Here is a 20,509-nt window from a genome sequence, read left to right as displayed (position 1 = left end):
AATAAAGCAAACATTTCAAATGAGAGTGTGCCCCTGTGATGGGAAGGCTTCAGCCCTTTCCTTTTCTCACACATGCACATCTCCAGCAGACCAAGTTCTTCAACAGATATTTGGAGACAGGAAAGACAAAATGAGCATGGAAAAAGCAACAGCAGCAGGAAGGGGAAGACTGTTTCAGTGAACTTGTAGGAGGGCAGTGCAGAGAGATGAGGGAGGAGGTTGCTCCTTGAAAAACAAAATTCATTTATTTAGAAAATGATAATACAAAAATAAGTTAACTGTGCAGAAAAGAACAATTCTATGCAACAGGCCCAAGTGTGTTGTAACATCACACACCCAGAACAAAAGCACTCTGGAACAGGAGGACAGGGAGGACCAAGGATCAGCAAGACTTCTCACAACCCCACTTCCCTGCACACTTGAAACTGAACTGCCAAACAGGCAAGCAGAATAAGGCTACCTTGCATCCCCTCCCAGGATGCTCTTTCAGGAATGGAATGGATACTGTTGACTGGAAGGGAGGCAGGGGAGGGAGAGAAAGAGAGAGAGATACACACACACACACACACACACACACCAAGAGGTTCTTAGCGAACTGGATACCACAGAGGTTCTGCATTATCTCCTTTTGTTAGGAATCAAACACAAAGTCAGTGGAACTCCTGCTGCCCCAAGTCCTCAGCCCGCAGGATTTAAATCGAGCTTAAAACTCGATCCCCACGACACACTTTGACATCCTCCCTATACTAAAGAAGGAAGTTTTTAGACTCCATTGGAGCAAACAGTAGAGGAGTAAGGAGTGCTTTCATCAACCATGTCCACAGCCAGGCAGGACTGTGGGGAGGAGGAATAGTCCAGCTGCAAGGATGTCATCTCCACACCCCTCCTCCTCCTCTGCTGTGGCGAGAGTTGGAGGCTGGAACTCCAGAGAGCTTCCTCCCAGCTTTGGCAGAGGGATGGGACTTCTCACGGCCAGGCCCCAAACGGCGGGCTGGACCCACCTGAGGAGGTGAAACAGAGAGAAGGACAACAGGGTGACCAAGAGAAGACAAAGAGCACCCATTCCCTGAACCCCAGTGCCATGTATCCCATAATGCCATGCTCTACAGCCCCAGTCCCATGATAGCAGGGGACTAGTTGCTCCAACAGCTGATGATAGCCCTTCCTTCCTTCAGCATCTCCCTCATCCCCCAGTCATTGAGGGGCAGACACACCTCTTTCCTCACACCTTCTGTAAGCCTGGGATCCAGGTTCCGGCGTGCCTGTAGATTCCCATCACTTTTCATTTCTGGCCTAGAAGTAAAAATCCGAAAGAAAGGAGATGGAGGCATGACCACAGGAAGAGAGTCAAGGTTTCCCAGTTCCCAAGCCCTGCTCACAAGACTCTTCTCCTCAAGAAGGTTTCCAAAAATAACCTTTCCCACATAACAGAGGGCAACATTTCTGGAGAAGCTTTGCCCAACATTACTACAAAGCTAAAGTTCTCAATGAGTTTACACAGAAAAAAAGGAAAAGGAAAGAAAGAATAGCACACCCACCCACAGGTGACTGCTCCCGGGCCCAGGAAAGTCCCGTACTTCAGCCTTACCCGTTCTGGTCTATCCCACGCAAATACTTGTACAGCTCCTCTGTTGAAGGGACTGGCTTCCCCTTGGCCTGGTAGTGCTTCAATAAGCGTGAAACTTCAGCCACTTGCCTCGGGGACAAGATTCCACTCTGGTGTACTGTGGAGGAGTCAAGGAGAGGGAGACAAAAAGAAGAGAAAATATCAGGCTTGGCCCAGACAACAGAGCCTGCTCCAGAGTACGGACGGCCAACATGAGGATCTCCAGCAGTGAGACTACAACCCCCATGATCCTCGCCCACAACCGACTGTGGGAGAGGGTGATGGGAACTGTGGGCCAACAACAGGGGGGAGAGCCTCAATTGACCACCCCTACCCTAGAGACATTTTAGCCACCACTTGCGGGGCAGGGGCTGGTCACGCACCCAAGTCCTGTTGCAGGGGGCTGGTTGCTTCTGGGTAGGAGGACCCAGCTTTGGACAAGGACACTTTGGTCTTGTGGACAGCAGCATTGCTGGGTGGCTGGATGCGGATGGTGTTGGTGGACAGCTGCGCTGTGTCCCAGAGGGCCGTGGACCGTTCGTGGTAGGAGTGGGATGTGCCTGGAAAGAGAGTTGGACAACGCTAAGCAGAGGTCCGCTGAGGTCCCGCCCCGCTGAGCAGAGGTCACATGGTCCCTGTGCACCTGAACATTTGCAGGCGCCTTCTCCCAAGTCTTTTCCTGGTAGATTTAAGAGCAAGCATTTTTTTTAAAATGTGAAGAAGGGGAGCAGGGAGGACATGAAGGTTCACCAACCTCAGGTTCTCTTGCTGCTGCTGGACCACAACTCTTATCATCCCTCTGGGACACAGCACAAATGAGGCTGGGGATGATGGGGACTGTAGTCCAACAACAGGTGGAGAACCTCCAGGTGGCCAGTCCGGTCTAGTGTCCCTTTTAACATTATCATCTTAAAAGACATGACATATATGGGGTGGGGGGACGGGCACAGCTCTGTTCAAAAGAAAAAAGTTGTGATGCATGTTCCAATAAACTCTAAATATTGGAACTGTATTTATTTAGAATGTTCTAAAATACAGAATCGTAGAATATTAAAAAGAAACTCAATTACACATCTTTGATACTGACAAGTCTCAAAGTCCCATTGTTTATTTTAGAACAGCCACACATTCACCCATTTTAGCTATTTCTAAAACTGATTAGCCACCCTTCAAGTGAAAGAAACTTTCAGGTATAAAGGTATACTGTATATAGATGACCTCCTATAGAGGAGAGCTGGTCTTGTAGTAGCAAGCATGAATTGTCCTCTTTGCTAAGCAGGGACATAGGAAGCTGCCAAAGACTGAGTCAGACCATAACTCCATCTAGCTCAGTATTGTCTACACAGTCTGTAGACAATGTAGGTTGTCTACAGACTGTGTAGTTGCAAGCAGGAATCTCTTTCAGCCCTATCTCGGTGATGCCATGGAAGGAACTTGGAACATTCAGAGACTCCATCCCCTAAGGGGAATATTTTACAGTGCTCACACATGTAAGTCTCCCATTCATATGCAATCAGGGCAAACCCTGCTTAGCTATGGTGACAAGTCATGCTTGCTACCACAAGATGAGCTCTCCTCTCCCCACCTGGTTTACATTTGAATGAGAGACTACATGTTTGATCACTGTAAAATATTCCCCTCAGGGGATGTGGCCGCTTTGGGAAGAGCACCTGCGTGCTTGCATGCAGAAGGTTCCAAGTTCCCTCCCTGGCATCTCCAAGATAGGACTGAGAAAGACTCCTGCCTGTAACCTTGGGAGAAGCCACTGCCAGTCTGGGTAGACAATACTGAGCTGGATGGATCAAGGGTCTGACTCAGTATATGGCAGCTTCCTATGTTCCCTTCAAAGCTACTCAACTGCACACAGGGGCAGGCTCTCCTACCCGTGGCTCTCTTTGGATAGTGGTTTATGGCATGCTAGGATGGGCTCCCCTCCAGACCTGTTCCATTCCAGTATGCCAAGAACCCTAATCCACAGAGCCAAGTGGGACACATGATGATCCACCTAGAGCAAGGTCTGGGAACAGGCAGGGAGCTGGTCCCATACGGCAGAATTCCACGAGAGAGAAAGAGAAAGGGGTTGGGCCCGCTCTTACCGAACTGAGTCTGGTTTGTGAAGGGTGGGAGGCCGTTGGCAGAGGACCCTTCCTGTTTCTGAGCACAGCTTTCGTTTGAAGCGTGGTCCAACAGCTAGAAGTCATAGACGGACAGAAGTTAGATCAAAGATAAACAGAACAGGTTCAAACACAAAGCAGCTCATATGATAATATCCTGCTAGAAGCCGGTGGTGTGATCACATCCAGAAAATTGTGTACAGCTGTGTCCAGTATCTTTTTGAGATACAAAATATTGTAGAGCTGGAAAACGTGCTAGGAGGGGCCGCCAAAATAATCAGGGGGCTGGCGCACCCTCCCTACAGGGAAAGCCTCAAGTATCTGGGGCTTGTTCAGCTTAGGAATAGGGGGGGAAAAGATTTAAACAAGGTGCACGACATGAAAGAGGTTTGCAAAGTTATGCATAGCCTGGAGAAAAGTGGACAAAAGGATTTTTTTTCTCCTTCTCTCATGACAATAAAATTCAGAATCACCCACTGACAGGATCTGGAACAGAGAAAAGGAAAGACTTCTTCACATGGTGCAGAATTCATGGAATTCGCTGCCACGAGATGTGGAGATGTCCACTTGCTTAGATGGCTTTAAAAGGGGGTTAGAGAAATGTTGTGGAACAGAAACCTATCAACAATTACCAGCCATGATAATTATGTGGCAATAAGTAATTATTTGTGCCTAAATAATTAGGCAATACTATTGTAACCAGTTGATTTTTATTCCGCCCCACTCCCAAAGAGCTCAGGCCAGCGTACCAGGCTCTCCCGCCCACCATTAGTTGATCCTCACAAGTCCCATGATAGGCTAAGACTGGAAGACGGTGACTGGCCCAGGATAGACCCTGTGAGCCTCCATGTCTGAGTGGGCATGAAACATGTTGCATGTTCAGGAAATGCAAGCCATTAAGAATGGGAAATGTGATCAGATCACTAAGAAGAGTCGGATTTAAGAGCCGATTCAAACCCATCCATCCTGTGACGATGCCTATCATGGTTCCTTCCCACCTCCACCAGCTGGAAAGGGAGAGGACAGACACTAGTTTCGCGACACGTACCAGGCGCAGGTAGTAACTGAAGTCCGGCTGGGGAGCCTGGCCCCCGCTATCCAAGCTGCTGTGCTGGGGGGTCTCGGCCTCACTGCCCACCGCCTCTGTGACGGTCTCATCTATCTCATCCGTGAACGGGTGCTCCGCCAGGTTCTCAGGGTGGAAAGTCAGACCTAAAAAGCAGCAGGGGATGGGAGGAGGGGAGAAAGAAGAGCAGAGACACAGCAGGCTCACGTTGGCAGGCCCAGCAAAGCGATGAAGCTTGCCTTGAGGAGGCTGCCACTGGGTCTCTTTGTAGCTTCCTATGTATTCCAAACCACTTCCCAAGTGCAGTTTGCACATCCAGCATCTCATGGATGACGCATCCAAGACTGCTGTCAGCAGAGACCCACGGTTCTGAGGAGAGGAAGGAATCCAGGCCGCCCCCTCCCACCCACCTGAATCAATCCGGGGGTGGTCTTCCTGGGGTTCCAGAGGCTGAAAGCCCGGCTGGCTGAGGAGGCTGCAGCTGAGAATGTGGCTGAATTCCGAGGAGAGGCGGCCCACATCGGGGGTCAGGGGTAGAAAGAGCTGGTTAGTGCCCTGCACCGCTTTTTCGGGGGCTTCCGAGGGCCTCTGCAGAGAGCTGCGCTGAGCAGCAGGCTGAAGTGGGACAGCCCGAGCCCACCCCGGCCCCTCACAGTCCCCGCTCCACTGGCAGCTCCCAAGAGATTCCACCTTTGGCATTTTCTTCAGAGATTCCGAGGGCTGCAAACAGTCCAGGTCGGGGGCAAGGTCCGGGTCAGAGGGAGGGTCCTACGAGAGGAGGGCACAGACATGAAGAAAGCCACTCCGCCCTGGAGTCAACAGCTGGCCACCATCTGTCCCATGAAGCCCACACATAGGAAACATAGGGATGAGTCACCCCCTTGGTCCCTCTAGCTAAGTACTGTCTTCACAGACTGGCAGCGGCTTCTCCAAGGTCGCAGGCAGGAATCTTTCTCAGCCCTATCTTGGAGATGCTGCCAGGGAGGGAACTGGGAACCTTCTGCTCTTCCCAGAGCGGCTCCATCCCCTGAGGGGAATATTTTCAGTGCTCACACATCAAGTCCCCCATTCATATGCAACCAGGGCCGACCCTGCTTAGCTAAGGGGACAAGACGTGCTTGCGACCACAAGACACAGCACAAGGAAAAGCAAGTTCTTCACACAGCACAGAACCCAGCAACAAGTATTCTGCCCTAATCTCCTCTCCCTACCTTGTATTCGGCAAGGGATTAGCTGATAAAAGAAGACAATGCTATTTTATATGGTACCTTGCATACTGGGTCATGAAGACGACAACCAGGTAATGCAAGGTGGGTTAATCTGCAATCCAACCACCCTGTAAGGCAGAGTAGTATTACTCTCTTCATACTGCAGCTGGAAGGCTGAGCAGGAGGAGCTTACAAAGTTAAAAGGCAGGAGGAGCTGACAAAGTTAAAAGGCAGAGATGAGATCGGCATGAGGAACAGTCAACATTCCTAGCTCAGTCTCTTAACTACCATGCCAGCACAAGAGCCAGTGTGGTGCAGTGGGTAGAGTGTTGGACTAGGACCAGGGAGACCCAAGGCTCAAATCCCTGTTCAGCCATGAAGCTTACTGAGTGACTGAGCTGGTCACTTCTCTCTCAACCTAACCTACCTTGAGGGGTTGTTGTGAGGAGAAACGTAACCATCTACAACCATATCTGGGCTCCATGGAGCAAGAGTGGGATATGGAATGTAGCGAATTAATAAAAACAAGTGAACTCTCCCCAAGCAAGGAGACTTCCTCAAGGATGGGACACTCACCGGCCGGGGGCCCTTGGCGCAGGGCTGCGGGGAGGCCGTGCTGCCGGCAAAGAGGCGAAGGGCCTCGTTCCAGTGTGCCTGCATCAGGGTCTGGAACTGGCTGACCATCTCTGCCCGCTGCACTTCCAGACGCCGGTGCTTGGACTGCAGCTCCCGTATCTCCCCCTGCTGCCTGGAAATCCTGGACACGAAAAGCCCGAGGCGATCATGAGGGAGGAGGGATGCTGGGAGCCGGGACTCCAGGGGCTTCGCCCACCCCCAGCGTGGAAGGGGGCACGGAGAGGGTCAAACCCTCCGCTAACGGGGAGCAGAGGGGTAGCGCAGGAGAGAGGAAAGGACTCTCAGCCAAGGAATAAATAAAAATAAATGTGCTAAATAAATAAAATAAGGGAGCCGTTTCGATCCAGAAGGATCCCCAAGGTAGCAGATATAAAACAAGACCCAATTCAACTCTCCAAACCAGGATTTCTTAACCTTGGGCCCCCCAGATGTTGTTGGACTACAACTCCCAGAATCCCTAGCCATAAAGGCCATGTCTGGGGATTCTGGGAGTTGTAGTCCAACAACATCTGGGGGCCCAAGGTTAAGAAACCCTGCTCCAAACCATTAGAACATGCAACTTAAAACCTCTCCAATTTTGATGCCTCTGAACAGCTCCCCTTCTGGCCCAGTCAGGACTCTTAGCCCCCACTTTTGGCACAGCCTCCTTACCTTTTACACACACACACACACACACACACACACACACACACACACACACACACACCTGGCCATCCATTCCTTCTCTCCACCTCCATACCCAACCAGGCACCTTCTCTCCACCTCCATACCCAACCAGGCACCCTGAGACCCCTAAGGCAGCTAGCCCCAGAAGGTACCTGCGCTCATAATCCTCCGTGAGGTGCCTCTGCCGCTCTTCCTTCTCGGCCAGGTCAGACTTGAATTGGGCTAACTGGCTGGCCAGCTCTTTCTCATGGTGGCTGCTTAGATCCAGCAACTGCTTCCTGCCAAAGGATTTTTATTTGCTTATTGCTCAGTTTCTATACTGCCTTTCGTAAGACATCCCAAGGTGGTTTGCAAAAATCAAAACACAATAAAACTCCATAAAAACCATATTAACACATTAAAATTAGTTAAAACAATTTTAAAAACCATAAAATGGGGAGAGGACAGACAACTGACCCTGCCCCCCTGCACCAAAGCCTCTGGACTAACTCACAAAGCAAGGCTACAATCACCCAAGCATGTTCCCCATGAAGCCAAATGCTCCTTCACAGGTAAACAATGCCAGCAAGAGGGACAGGGAGGCCCAATAACTGGAAGAGCAGGAGGAGGACAGAGAACCAGGTGGGGAAGAGCCCTAGAAAGGAGAGCTCATAATGCCGCATCCGAGAATAGGGGCTGCCCTATGGCCAGCGGGGTGGAGGGAGAGGGCTGCCCCACCTGTGCTGCTCCCGCATGGCGCTCAGCTGGCGCAGGCTCTCCTCGTGAACCTCTGCCAGGCGCTCCGTCACCCGCTGCTCTAAGGCCACCTTCAGTTCCGATTCCAGCTTCACCTTCTGCGCCTCATGACGGGCCTAGGAAAGAGGAGGAGAAAGGAAGAGGACAGGCTCTTCAAGCTCGGAGCGCTGTCTCGAGGACTGGCTATGCTCCTCGTGCTCCAAGTTCACACATGCCAAGCTCAAACGGAAGCTGGAATTGGGGTGGTGGCAAATAGGAACATAGGAAGCTGCCCTAGACTGAGTCAGACCCTTGGTCTATCTAGCTCAGTATTGTCTTCACAGACTGGCAGCGGCTTCTCCAAGGTGGCAGGCAGGAGTCTCTCTCAGCCCTCTCTGGGAGATGCTGCCAGGGAGGGAACTGGGAACCTTCTGCTCTTCCCAGAGCGGCCCCATCCCCTAAGGGGAATATGTTACAGTGCCCACACACATAGTCTCCCATTCAAATACAAATCAAGGCAGACCCTGCTTAGCAAAGAATTTGTGCTTGCTGCCACAAGACCAGCCTCCCGCTCCCTATAGCTGGTGCGTGCGCCAACTGAGGCCACTAAATACAGTTTAGGATGCGGATTCTGTCCCTTAGAGAAGTGCAGTTCAACGATGTCTTTTGGATGAAGCCGCTTCCCTCATCACAGGGTGGCAGCGGTGGGAGAAACGGCAGCAGTCCAGGTTCTCCCTTCCGCAGGGCATGGCTTGAAGCCCATCGCCTCTCTTGGCTCCCCCGCCCAGCTCCCTGTCCCCTTACCTTGACCAAGCTGATCTCCATCTTCAGGTTGTCCCGCTCTCGGCGCACGGCCTCCAGCTCGGCCTCCATCCCCTGCACCTCCGACTGCACCGAGGCCAGGACACGCTGGGTATCAGCCGCCTTCTGGGCCTCCCGGTGGGCCGCCGCCTGGATGGGGGTTGGCAAGGATCAGAGGATGCCGCTCGAGAAGTAGCTGGCGGTGGGGGGATGCCAAAGGCCCCCCAGGGAGGCAGAGGAGGCGGCCAGCTGCAGGCCCAACGCTCTCAGCTACGACTCGTACAGGTATTGAGATCTTGCTTTTCCACAGAAGTGCTCAAAGCAGCTTACAGAAGGGGGGAAATAATAGGAGAGGATCCCCCGCCCCACAAGGATTCACACTCTAAAAAGAAACATGAAGTAGACACCAGCAGCAGCCACTGGAGGGATGTTGTGCTGGAGCTGGAGTGAGCCAGTTGCTCTCCTCCGTCTCATAGAAAGAGAATAGCCATTTTTAAAGGCGCCTCTTTCCTCAGTTAGCAGGCAGGGGACCAAGGTTTGAGAACCCCTGCAATATGGTACGACCCTAGAGTCTTTACAGCTGGATTAGTTGCCTTCTTTCCTGTATCTTTCACAGCTGTACCTGTTGAATTTCACATTCAGGGAACCATTAAAGGCACAGAGGCCTCACTTGGGAAGAGAGGAGGCTACCTTAACAAGACTCTTCTATCAACCTGTGCAAGTGGAAGCCACAGCCAACTATGCCAGTGATACTTATTTAAAGCACCTGTAATCTCAGCCCTCTCCTTCGGCAAAAGGGGTGGGAATTGTAGTTCAGCAACATTTGAAGCCCCACAGGTCGGGAACCCCTGGTTTAAAATATTTGATGCCACTTTTCTATTAAGTACAGATCCACAGCAGCTCACAGAATTAAATATTTTGCTCCACCTACTTTTTCTGGCAGGGCTTCTGCAGCTTAACTACTGTCCAACAGGCAGACATTCAACCTGTGAAGCTTCCCCAGCATAGAAATATTGGCGATCAAAAAAGCTTCACCTGACAAATCACTGCCATTTATGCAGCTGTAGAAGGTAGACAGGTGGCATTCTTAAATGGGGCCAAACTGGCCCCTCACTTCCCCCCACCCTGGCCATATGAAGAAGTCCAGGAAATGATCTATTACAGCACACACCTTTTTAAGTTGCATTGCCAAGCTCAACCCAGATCACAAGACTCAACTTAGCAGTTACAATGAGCGCTCTGGTCTCTTTAAGCACCTTCGACCAACCTCTAAGGAGACCGTCTGAAACCACACTGGAGAGGAGGGAAATAAGAGCAGCAAGCTCTGGCAGAGAGACAAGCACCTTTGCCAGGCCCTGAAATTCCACCCTGACCCCCAGAAACTTCCAAAGCTTTAGCAAGGGCAAGCCAAAACAAACATTAAGATATTCTCTGCATCACTGAGGATCAAAAACCTTAACATGAAAGCTGAGGCAAGACCCCCCACCCAAAAAAAACCAGGAGAAGGAGAACTGGGGAAATTGCCCCAATATATGTGATTAATCAAATCCCTATCAAGTGCCACATGGAGGTCTTGCCTCACCCTGTTACCTGAGATCAGACCTGGAAACACAAAGAGCTGTTCTCCCTCCTACACTGCAAGCCCCACCGTTCTCAGCTCAGGAGCGAGACACCTTTTCCCTGCCACTCACTGATCTGGAAGGCTTCTGCTGCTGCTTCTTTTTCGCACTGGGTGGCTGCTTAACCAACTGCAGCTCTTCCCAGCCCTGGGACCCCATGGCCAAGAGGTGAGCCCTGCCCTGCCCTGCCCTTGCCCTGCCCTGCCCCCCTGGTGCAGAGGAAGAGGCTGCAGCTCCAGGGCGGGGCCAGCATCAGCCCTGCCCCCTGGCCAGGAGAGGCCACACTCTGGCCATGTCTTCTTTATGCTGGGATGCTTAGGCTGTGGGGGAGGCCGAACGGCAGAGACCTTCAACAAGCTCCCACGAGTTTAGTTTCCAGTATAAAATCTGCACGACTACAGCTGCAGAGTATTCCCACCACTAGGGAGAGGAGAGCTGGTCTGGTGGGAGCAAGCAGGACTTGTCCCCTTAGCTAAGCAGGGTCCGCCCTGGTTGCAGGTGAATGGGAGACTAGAAGTGTGAGCAGCACTGGAAGATCTTCCCCTCAGGGGATGGAGCCGCTCTGGGAAGAGCAGAAGGTTCCAAGTTCCCCTCCTGGCAGCATCTCCAAGATGGGGCTGAGAGAGATTCCTGTCTGCAACCCTGGAGAAGCTGCTGCCAGTCTGTGAAGACAATACTGATCTGGATGGATCAGTGGTCTGACTCAGTATATGGCAGCTTCCTATGTTCCCCCACCTCCTTCCTTGAACCCATCTGAACCAGCCCCAGTGAGGAGGAAAGCAAGAGGCTGAGCAGAGGAGAGTCGGGATGACGTGAGTGTGGATTATTCCACGGAGGAATTGCTTCTGAAAGGGGATCCAAAAAGCTAGCACAGGTGCAGAAGGAGGCCACGTCTGTGTCTCTGTACACCTTGCTTGGGTCTCATCCCCTCCGGTCCCACCCAGTCATCAACCTTCTGGCTTCGCCCTCAACCCTAGCATGCCCCCCCCCTGCTGCTGGCTCCAAGGCTGCAAGCTTACGTCCAACCTCTGGCAGTCCTGCTTCCCCTGTGTCAAGTTTTAGGCTGTGAGCCCCATGAGGCAGAGGCCTGTCCTTTTGTACTTGGAAAGAGCTGTGCATGTGGGCCGCACTAGATACGTGACAAAGAAGAGCCAACGATACCCGAGAGGCAAATCTTACTGCACTGAATGGGCCTTTCTCCCTAGCAAGTCAGTTGAGGATTGCAGCCTAGTCCTCTGCCTGTTTGCTCAGAAGCCCCCAGTTACTCCCGAGTCAGTGTAACTAAGGCTGTTTGGCAACCTGAGCAGCTGCAAATGGAGAGGGATGAGGCTCCGGTTTTTGACTGGAGGGGAGCAAGTGACTTGGACTGCGTTCATACAAGCAAAGTCACGTCAAGCGCTGAGGCCAGAGATTTGGCGCGGGGGGGGGGCTGCTGCTCTCACCCTCTCCTTGTCAAGCTGGGCACGGCTGTCCTCCTGCAGAGTCTGGCGCTGCTGCTCGAGCTGCCTCTCCCGCTGGGCCCAGGCCTTCTGCTGCTCCTCCAGCGTGGCCCGCAGCGTCTCCTGCTGGCGCCGTTCCAGGTCCCACTCCACCTCCAGGCTGCGCACGCGCTGGCGCTCGGCCTCCACGCTGCACGACAGGGACGCCTTCTCCTCCTCCTGGCAGGTTGTGGGGATTGAGACACGCCGGTCAGGCTTTAAAGGAGAGGTGCCCCAGCAGAACCGAGCCCCAGCACAGGGGCGCCCCAGGAAGCCCCCATGCAAGGCAGGAGTGGGGGACACCGTCCTCTGGGGTCTGTCCTCCGTGCTGGGCAACCAGAAAGATCCTGGCCTGGAACACGGAGGCTCCTTTGGGGGCTATCATGGCTAACAGCCACACCCTGACAGATTGAGTCCCAGAGGGGGCTCAGCGGGTAGCAGGAGGAGAGTCTGGTTTTGTTACTTTTAATGCAACTGATGGCTGATTTTGGATAGTGTAAAAATAGCTGCAATGTGCCGGGTTAGCCAAGTGTGCAGATCAAAGAAAGAAAAAAGTGGCACCTTTTAGACTAACTGATGTTTTAATGCCTAAACCTTCATGAGTAATTATAACCCACTTCTTTGGATGTCGAGTGGAGGCAAGGAGAGTCAGTTACCACAGGTGGAAACACTCGATTTCCATTACTATTTGGTAGTTACTTTGTGGTTTTAAAGGTGAGGTAGAAGCTCTAGGGGCCACGGGGAGGCCACCCTGGCGCTCCAGCTGCTGCTGAACTCCAACTCCCGTCACCTGATGGGAGTTGGAGTACAATGACAGCTGGGGAGCCGAGGTGGCCTCTCCCGGCAGTGTTGCAGATCACGGCCCTTAAACATTCACGCCGCGATTTACCAGTGCCTCCTTCTCCCTGCGACACAGGCTGGCTGTTTGCTGCTCCCGGCTGAGGGCAGACAAGGCCTGTTCAAGGCGCCCTTCCGTCTCGGCCCCTTTCTAAAGAAAAGAAGAGTCAGGCATTTTCTGGAGGAGGAGGCGGCAGCACCAGCTCCAAACTGCATCCAGGGGGGCTGCCGGTGCGGACGGATTGCTGCTTTGCTCCAGCAGAGCTGCAGACAGCAGAAAGGCCCCGAGCCTGTGGCTAGCAGCTCCGCAAGGCCTCCAGCAGCTGACAGGGACGCTGGGAGGCAGCCCCGCTGCTGCTCAGCCCAAGCAGCCCCACCTCCTTCTCTCTCCCCAGCGCCTGCTCTGCGGCCTCCTTCTCCGTCTGCAGCCTCCGCAGGGCGGACGTCCGCTCGGCCTCGTGCCGGTTCCAGCCGTCCACCACCTTGGCCAGGGTCTGTGGAGAGGAGGGAGCGAGGCTCAGCCAAGGGCCTGAAGCAGTGAGGTGATGGGGGAGCGAGCCCCGGGGTCGGGCTCCCCAGCTCAAGGGCCTCACCCTAAGCTTGCAGGGGGAAAGAGGGCGGGATGCCGCGGCTCACGGCTGGCCCTTTCTGCCCCGCCTCTCCTGTTCAAGCCGTGTCCGCCCCAGATGTCCCAGTCCTTGGCTCCCCTTCACGCTCGCCCACTATGCAAATTTGAGTAACAACCTTTCTGCCCGGAGGGTAAAAAGGGCACAAGCAGATCTTTCTGCTCTTCACAAGTGCTGATCGTTTACCGGCTTAGAGGCAGCTTGTCCACACAACTCATCATCCGGGGATCAGAGCCCCCGAACTGGCTCCAGCCTCTGATGTGCTGGTTTCATTCAGAAGGCACCTCAGAGGCTGCAGCAAGTTGGCGAAAAACAGGAAAGGTCCGGGAAAAAGTCACCGAGGGCTCCTGACTTGCCCCCGTTTTGCTCCAGGAGTCCAGAGACTGTAGGGCTGTGCTCCCCATCGTCAATCGGGCAGGGCCAGCCCCCTACCCAGGTTTGGGAGCTGGGCACCCTCCCGTTTTGCAATCGTGTGCTGGTCAGAAGCCAGGCAGGAGGCGAGGGAAGCCATTGCCTGCAAGGCCCCCGCTGGGTTGGAGGGCATCTCCTCCTGCCTCGTTCCGACGGAGCCCTCGTACCCAGCGGGAGCCTCGCAGGCGCCCCCACCTCCAACTGTGCTTCTTACGGACCCCCGGTCACAAAACGGGAGCAGGCCCAGCTCCTGAACCTGGGGAGGCGGCTTGTGCTACCCTGCGGGAGAGCCTGCGGACCGTGTGGGCATACTGAAGGTACTTTCTTTCATATGTGGTGGACCTGTGGGAAGGCTAAGGCCTCTTGGGACATGATATATAATGAATTAAAGAAAATATTCAAAGTGACATTTCCTAAGAAGCCAGAATCCTTCCTGCTAGGAATAACACAAGGAGTGATTTCTACAAATAACTTAATTTTTTTCATGTATGCATCTACGGCGGCCAGAATAATATATGCACAGAAATGGAAGAGTAATGAACTGCCTTCAAAAGAAGACTGGCTGGTAAAAACTTTGGAATATGCAGAGATGGCAAAACTTAGAACATTGATAAGAGATCAAAGCTTAGAACGTTTCAAGGAAGATTGGAGACCTTTTTTGTTGTATTTAAAAAATTATTTTCCTACTATTGATCTTACAGCAGGATTTGAAATTTGAAATGCAGGTTGTGTAGATTAATGGTTTTTTATTTTAAAGGTTTAAATTTGTGTTTTTTATTAACATTATAATAAGGGTAAACTTTATAGTTGTTTCACGAAGGGAGGTGTGCGGGAAGTCCATTTGTGTTTATTATGATTGTTAATGGTTATTATTGTTAAAAATTAATAAAAATTGAATGTGAAAGAGAGAGCCTGTGGAGCAGCCTCTTATCTGGGGAGCAAAGCAGCGGGGTGGAGCAGTGAGCCCCCTGCCAAGACACCGTTGGAACCCAGAGGGGTTTGGGGAGAGCCAAGGGGGCAGCAGGGCCTGCCGGGAAACCCTGAAGCTGGGAGCACACCAGGCTGCTCCCCTACGCCTCAGAGCAGTGGCCCAGGCAGCCTGGTATTGTCTGCTCTGGCAGGCAGCCGCTCTCCCGGATGGCAAGCAGGGATCTTTCCCTGCCGGCAGCCCTCACAGCTGGAGGGCCAAGGACCAAACCTGGGAGCTCTGGCATGCCAATCCGCGGCTCGGCCACCTGAGCGCCTTGCTCAAACCGGGACGCCCCCGCCGGGGTTCTGTGGCCTGTGAGTCCAGTGCAGGACAGGTGTGGGAGCTCCACCTCTGAATCACTCCCAGGCAGCCACCTTTGGGCTCTCCTGGGAAGCCTGTTATTTTCAGGGACAGGCAAGGGGTGAGGTCACCTTACTGCAGGGGGGTGTCAGCTTGGGTCCCCGAGTAGTGTTGGACTACAACTCCCATCCTTCCAGGCTCCGTGGCTGAGGGTGATGGGAGTCGCAGTCCGACATCTGGGGATCCAAGCCTGAGGAGAGGAGAGCTGGTCTGGTGGGAGCAAGCATGACTTGTCTCCTTAGCTAAGCAGGGTCTGCCCTGGTTGCATATGAATGGGAGACTTGATGTGTGGGCACTGCAAGAGATTCCCTTATTAGGGGATGGAGCTGCTCTGGGAAGAAGAGAAGGTTCCCAGTTCCCTCCCGGGCAGCAGCATCTCCAAGATAGGGCTGAGAGAGGCTCCTGCCTGCAGCCTTGGAGAAGCCGCTGCCAGTCTGTGAAGACAATACTGAGCTGGATATACCAATGGTGTGACTCAGTATATGGCAGTTTCCTAACCCCTGCCATCCCGAAATGGGTGGGGTGGGGTGGCGGTGGCATTGGCGAGGGTCAGCCACTCCCACCGGGGCTCCTCAGTCCTCACCCAGCTCCTGCCCCACTAGGCCCCAGCCGCTCCACTCTGCACAGCCCGCTCGGGCCTTACCTTATCCAGCTGCTCGATCATGCTGTCTTTCTTCCTGTCCGCCGAAACAGCCACGGCCAGCTGCTGCTGCAGCTCCAGGATGCGGTTCTGCAAGGTCTGGATGTGCCGTTCGCAGTGCTGGGGAGGGGAGGGGGACGGGGGACGGGGAGAGAAGCAGTCAAGGACTCGGTTGGAGTGCAAGGATGGAAGTGCCTGGAAGCAGAAGCTGGAGGGAGGTGGGCGACTGATGCAGGGGGCAGGAAGCCACATCCATGGGAGAGGCAGCCGGGCAGAGCATTTGAGTCCCAGCCCCCGGAGTCCTGACGGAGGACATCCAAGCACTTCCTATCTTTTAATTGAGAGCCAGTGTGGTGTAGTGGTTAGAGTGCTGGACTAGGACCGGGGAGAGCCGAGTTCAAATCCCCATTCAGCCATGATACTTGCGGGGTGACTCTGGGCCAGTCACTTCTCTCTCGGCCTAACCTACTTCACAGGGTTGTTGTGAGCAGAAACTCAAGTATGTAGTACACCGCTCTGGGCTTCTTGGAGGAAGAGCTGGTTATAAACGTAATAATAATAATAATAATAATAATAATAATATAATTGGGGGTGGGGGATGAAGGTTGAAGACTCTTGAGGATGTTGTGTTCGGGGACAGACACCTGCTTTTATACCATAATCAGCAAGGAGTTTCCTGAAGAGTGTGCCTCCCTTCTGTTCTCCTTGGCTTCGAGAGCCTGTCATCCACATTTTTCCCCACAGAAGCAAAAACCCGCTTCTGCCTCCTGGAGAAGGAGACACCCTCCTCTCTATGGCAGGTAGAAGCAGGGCCTGCTCTGCTGCACGTGAATAAGGGTAGGCTGTATTCTACCAAAGAAAACCACAGGGCTCTGTGGGCACCAGGAGTCCAAATCATCTCGATGGCACACTTTACCTTTATTGAGCCTCGCTCTACATCAGGGACAGTCAACGTTGGGTCCCCAGAAGTTACTGGACTTCAACCCCCATAATCCCCAGCTCCAATGGCCTTTGGTTGGGGATTATGGGAGTTGAAGTCCAATAACATCTGCGGACCCAGTGTTGAGAATCCCTGCTCTACAAGATTTCCTTGGCTATTGTCCCTTGTAGACCCAAGATTTCCTTGGGTCTACGAAGCTGCCTTGAGTCAGCCTGTTGGTCCATCTAGCTCAGGTTTGTCTACCCTGACTGGCAGCAGCTCTCAGACGGAGAAGGATATGGCCCAGCCACAGCCGAAGAGGCTGCCAGGGACAGACCCTGGAACTTTCAGCGACCCTATCAGGGGCTCTGGCAAAGAGCTGCAGTGCCTTCCTAGGACCTGCACAACGGCTTCTGTTTCTGTGTGGCTGAAAAATGGTCGCAAGGTGATATTTCCCACCCACCCCGCCTCAGTTTTCACCTCCTGGATTCATTTTATGAAAGCCCCTCCGCATGGCATTGTTGCAAGGTGCAGAATACACACCCACTGTTCCCACAGGTTTGTTTATATTTATATACCACCCTTCATCCTACGACCACAAGATAAAAACAATGCAAAGCAAATATAAAAACAGGACAAATACAACTGAAAGCTTGAAAAAAGCAAAGGACACGGCTCACTGGCCAAAAGCCTGGACAGAAAGGGCAGTCATCCCTTCACTTGGCATGGAGCATACCAGCTTCACAAAACCAGCATGCCTTGTGTGTGTTAGACTCATGCGGTCCAAAGGCTGAGGTGCGGATTCTGATCCAGATCCCCTAGTGAAGAAGTCAACCTGCCCCGGGGAGAGGGGCCCTTGTTCCTCCCTGCGCAACCTCTGGCAGTCTCCCTCCTGAATGGGTGTCTATCCCAAGTAGGTCCCTCCGCAGCAGCCCCCCACCCCACCCCAGCCGGACCATTTCCTCCCACCAAAGCTGAGACATGAAGTCACCTTGGGGCAAATCTTCCAGCTGAAGATCAGCATGAACCAGCCATGAGTGTCAAAGGAAGACAACTCTCATCATCCCCAGCCACAACAGTCCCACAAGAGCGGGGGCGCCTCAGGCTGGCCACCCCTGGCGACTCAAGGTTTGAGTCTGCTTGGCAGGGCTTGGGGAGATTCAGGGCCCCCAATCTGTTTTCAGCATCGAGGCTCCAGCCTGGAACCAGTGAGGGGAGCTTTAGGGGCAGGCACAGCACCCCTTCTCTCCCCACTGAAAGAGAAAGGTACTGCCAGCCCTTTCATATGCTCAGCGCAGCAAGTTCAGAAAGCAGCTATACTAGGCAGGACGGAGCCCCCCCAAACCCTTTACAAACGAAGCCCCGGAGCTGAAAGAGTTGCCGAACAGATGTCGCTCTGTCTGAGCAATGCTGCAGGACATGGGATAGAGGAGCAGGTGCAGTCTGTGCCTCACTAGCCCCCCTCGAGAGCAGATGTTTGTGTGCCCCCAGAAATGAAGGCAGCCTTCTGAAAAGCAGCCGGAGCCTGCAGCAAGAACCAGAAAGCCTCCTTGGGGATCTCGGCAGCAGCAGCAGCAGCAGCACCTGGGCCAGGGAGCAGGCTGCGTCCTAATAGGCTTAGAGGGCTAAATTGAGCCTTGGGAGGGGGCTGGCCAGCCCGCCACCCACCCCAACAAGCGGCTTAAAGCCGCGCAAGGAGCTCGGCAGCAGCTCCCACAAGGTCAGACCCCTTCCGCTGGCACGTGGGCTGAGTCAACAGTATGCTGGCGCCTCCTTCTGGTCAGGGATAACCACCTCTTACCTAGCCTCTGGAAGACTGTTGGGACAGAAGGGAAAGAGGAGGCGGGCTGAGGTCCAGGAGCGGCCAGTGTTCTGACTGCAGATCTGAGAACAGGGTGGGGGATTTGAACCCAAGCCAGGAAACAAGGTTAGGGGGCATAAGCAAGGTCCTTTGATGGGGATTTGCCACCCCACCCCACACTTTACCTGTTTTCATCATCAAACAGTGGCTTAAAGCAGGCAGTTCACTGACGGACCACTGGCCAGTGTCCTGTGGGCTACCAACTGCCTGCTAGTGGCTGGGATCCTTGCACAGAGGGTTATGCTACCCGAGCCAGCTCTGATCCAGAGAGGCATCTCTCAGGCGCTTAAGCAAGAATTGGGATGATTTTACACAGGTCAATCATGCCTTGGCTCAGGGGCTCTCGAACTCGGATACCCAGATGTTGCTGCACTACAACTTCCATCATCCCCTGCCACCGTGGCTGGGGGGACAGGAGTTGTAGTCCATTAACTTCTGGGGACTCAAGTTTGAGAGCCCCTGAGTTAACCACTGAGAGAGTCTGAGTAGGCGCTCTTGCTTTGTAAATTCAAAATAAAATGCATCAGTAGAGCACAAGAATCTAGTAAAAAGAACGAAGGAAGGAACCACGCAGAGACTGAAGTCAGCTCCCCACTCCCCCGCACCCTGGCAGCTTTAAAAGTTACTCAAGGGCGGATATTTCCCACTCTTTCAGTACACACTTGTGAAAAGAGTGGAGATTCAAATCCGAGCTGGAATAAACATTTTCTGAATTAATCATGACCAAGTCAATCATCTTGACAATAACCATGGACCTTGCAGAGGGCTACATATATTTTGTGCTAAACAATTCCAAGACAAGCCACGTTCTGTGACCTCAGTTATGCAAACTGAACAAATGTTCCTACACAGTGCCTTATTTTGCGTAAAATATTCTGATGTGCCAAGCCACAAGAAGAGAAAAGGAGCCACACAGAGCACTAAAGATCTCTGGAAATCCTGCTTGGCTCACCTTTGGCTTGAGATCACCATGCACTTTCAAATTTCTCTTATGGACTAAAAACTTGCTCTTGAAAGAAATTAAGCTTGCAATTATCAGATGCCAACTTCCACATAAGGTGCCAAACTTTCTGCTTGTAGATACATGAAACGCAAAGACCCTCGCTCTTGCGTGAGAGGCATAGCGAAGAGGGGAGCTACTAAGAGTCAAGTCTGCTGGAGTCTGCCTTCTTCCCTGGCAGAGGCCAGGACTCCTGGGTGCTTTCAGCAGCATTAGGAAGAGCTCACAGCCCATCCACAATCACAGCTGGCAGACCTGGTTCCTGAGCCCTTTCCCCAACTGTGAACCCTGGTGCTAAACTTCTGCAGAGTCTCTCCCTCTCCCCCTGTGAGGCCATGGAGAGGGAGGCAGGCAGGAGCAAAGGCTGGTCCCTAGTGGCTTGGTCTGGCTGGCTGGGACATGTCCCTTGCGCCCTCCCCACAGGCAAGGCAGGAAGTCTTGCTCATGCCCAAGAGGGAGGGAGGGAGGGAGGGGCACGTGGCCGGGAGGCCGCAAAGCTCATCCCGAGCCATGATACCAGCTAAGCCCGGTAGCTTTGCTTAAAGTCGCAGATCACATGACACACACACACCCCTCCTCCCCCGTTAGTAGCCAGATTGGTCTGTCCTTCAAGGAGCTTTGGCCGCCTAATGCAGAGAAGTAATCCTGGCAATTAGCGGGGAGGGGGCTCAGGTGGAACAGTGGTAGGTGACAGCGAGCGAGGGAGGGAGGGAGGGAGGGAGGGGCCCGGCGGCTGGGCTGACTCCTTAGACTCCATTCCGGCCACGGAGCACTGCTGCAAAGGACTTTCTGCAAAAGACCACTGGGCCTTTTTGGTGAGGAGAAACATGCCTGGAAACAGCTGTGGGCATTCTCTCAGCCAGCTGAAGGAGAGGAAGCCCCAGGCCAGGGTTCCGGTTCAGTTGTCTTTCGGCTCCCTTATCCCTCCACAATCCTCTGCAAACCTTCCACAGAAACACAGGAAGCTGCCTTCTACT

General features: G+C 53.2%; 1 protein-coding gene across 2 annotated transcripts in view; it reads right to left on the bottom strand.

Moving 5' to 3' along the window:
* Nucleotides 1-223: 223 nt before the first annotated feature.
* Nucleotides 224-20,509, bottom strand: part of CNTROB (centrobin, centriole duplication and spindle assembly protein) — a 25,055-nt gene continuing 4,769 nt past the window's right edge. For both annotated transcript variants that reach the window (XM_053261212.1, XM_053261213.1), the window contains 15 exons: nt 15,756-15,872; nt 13,123-13,239; nt 12,798-12,896; nt 11,873-12,088; nt 8,815-8,961; nt 8,014-8,147; nt 7,449-7,574; nt 6,571-6,751; nt 5,197-5,554; nt 4,769-4,932; nt 3,703-3,796; nt 1,990-2,166; nt 1,589-1,724; nt 1,215-1,293; nt 224-1,001 (listed from right to left, as the gene is read on the bottom strand). In XM_053261212.1, coding sequence (XP_053117187.1) covers nt 870-1,001; nt 1,215-1,293; nt 1,589-1,724; nt 1,990-2,166; nt 3,703-3,796; nt 4,769-4,932; nt 5,197-5,554; nt 6,571-6,751; nt 7,449-7,574; nt 8,014-8,147; nt 8,815-8,961; nt 11,873-12,088; nt 12,798-12,896; nt 13,123-13,239; nt 15,756-15,872 — 2,277 coding nt within the window. In that variant the 3' untranslated portion in view covers nt 224-869. The remainder of the gene's footprint in view (nt 1,002-1,214; nt 1,294-1,588; nt 1,725-1,989; nt 2,167-3,702; nt 3,797-4,768; nt 4,933-5,196; nt 5,555-6,570; nt 6,752-7,448; nt 7,575-8,013; nt 8,148-8,814; nt 8,962-11,872; nt 12,089-12,797; nt 12,897-13,122; nt 13,240-15,755; nt 15,873-20,509) is intronic.

Source organism: Hemicordylus capensis, chromosome 6 (assembly GCF_027244095.1).
Source record: "Hemicordylus capensis ecotype Gifberg chromosome 6, rHemCap1.1.pri, whole genome shotgun sequence".
NCBI lineage: Eukaryota > Metazoa > Chordata > Lepidosauria > Squamata > Cordylidae > Hemicordylus > Hemicordylus capensis.
Note: the sequence above shows the minus strand (reverse complement) of the source record. Positions and strands in the feature narration are given on the sequence as shown.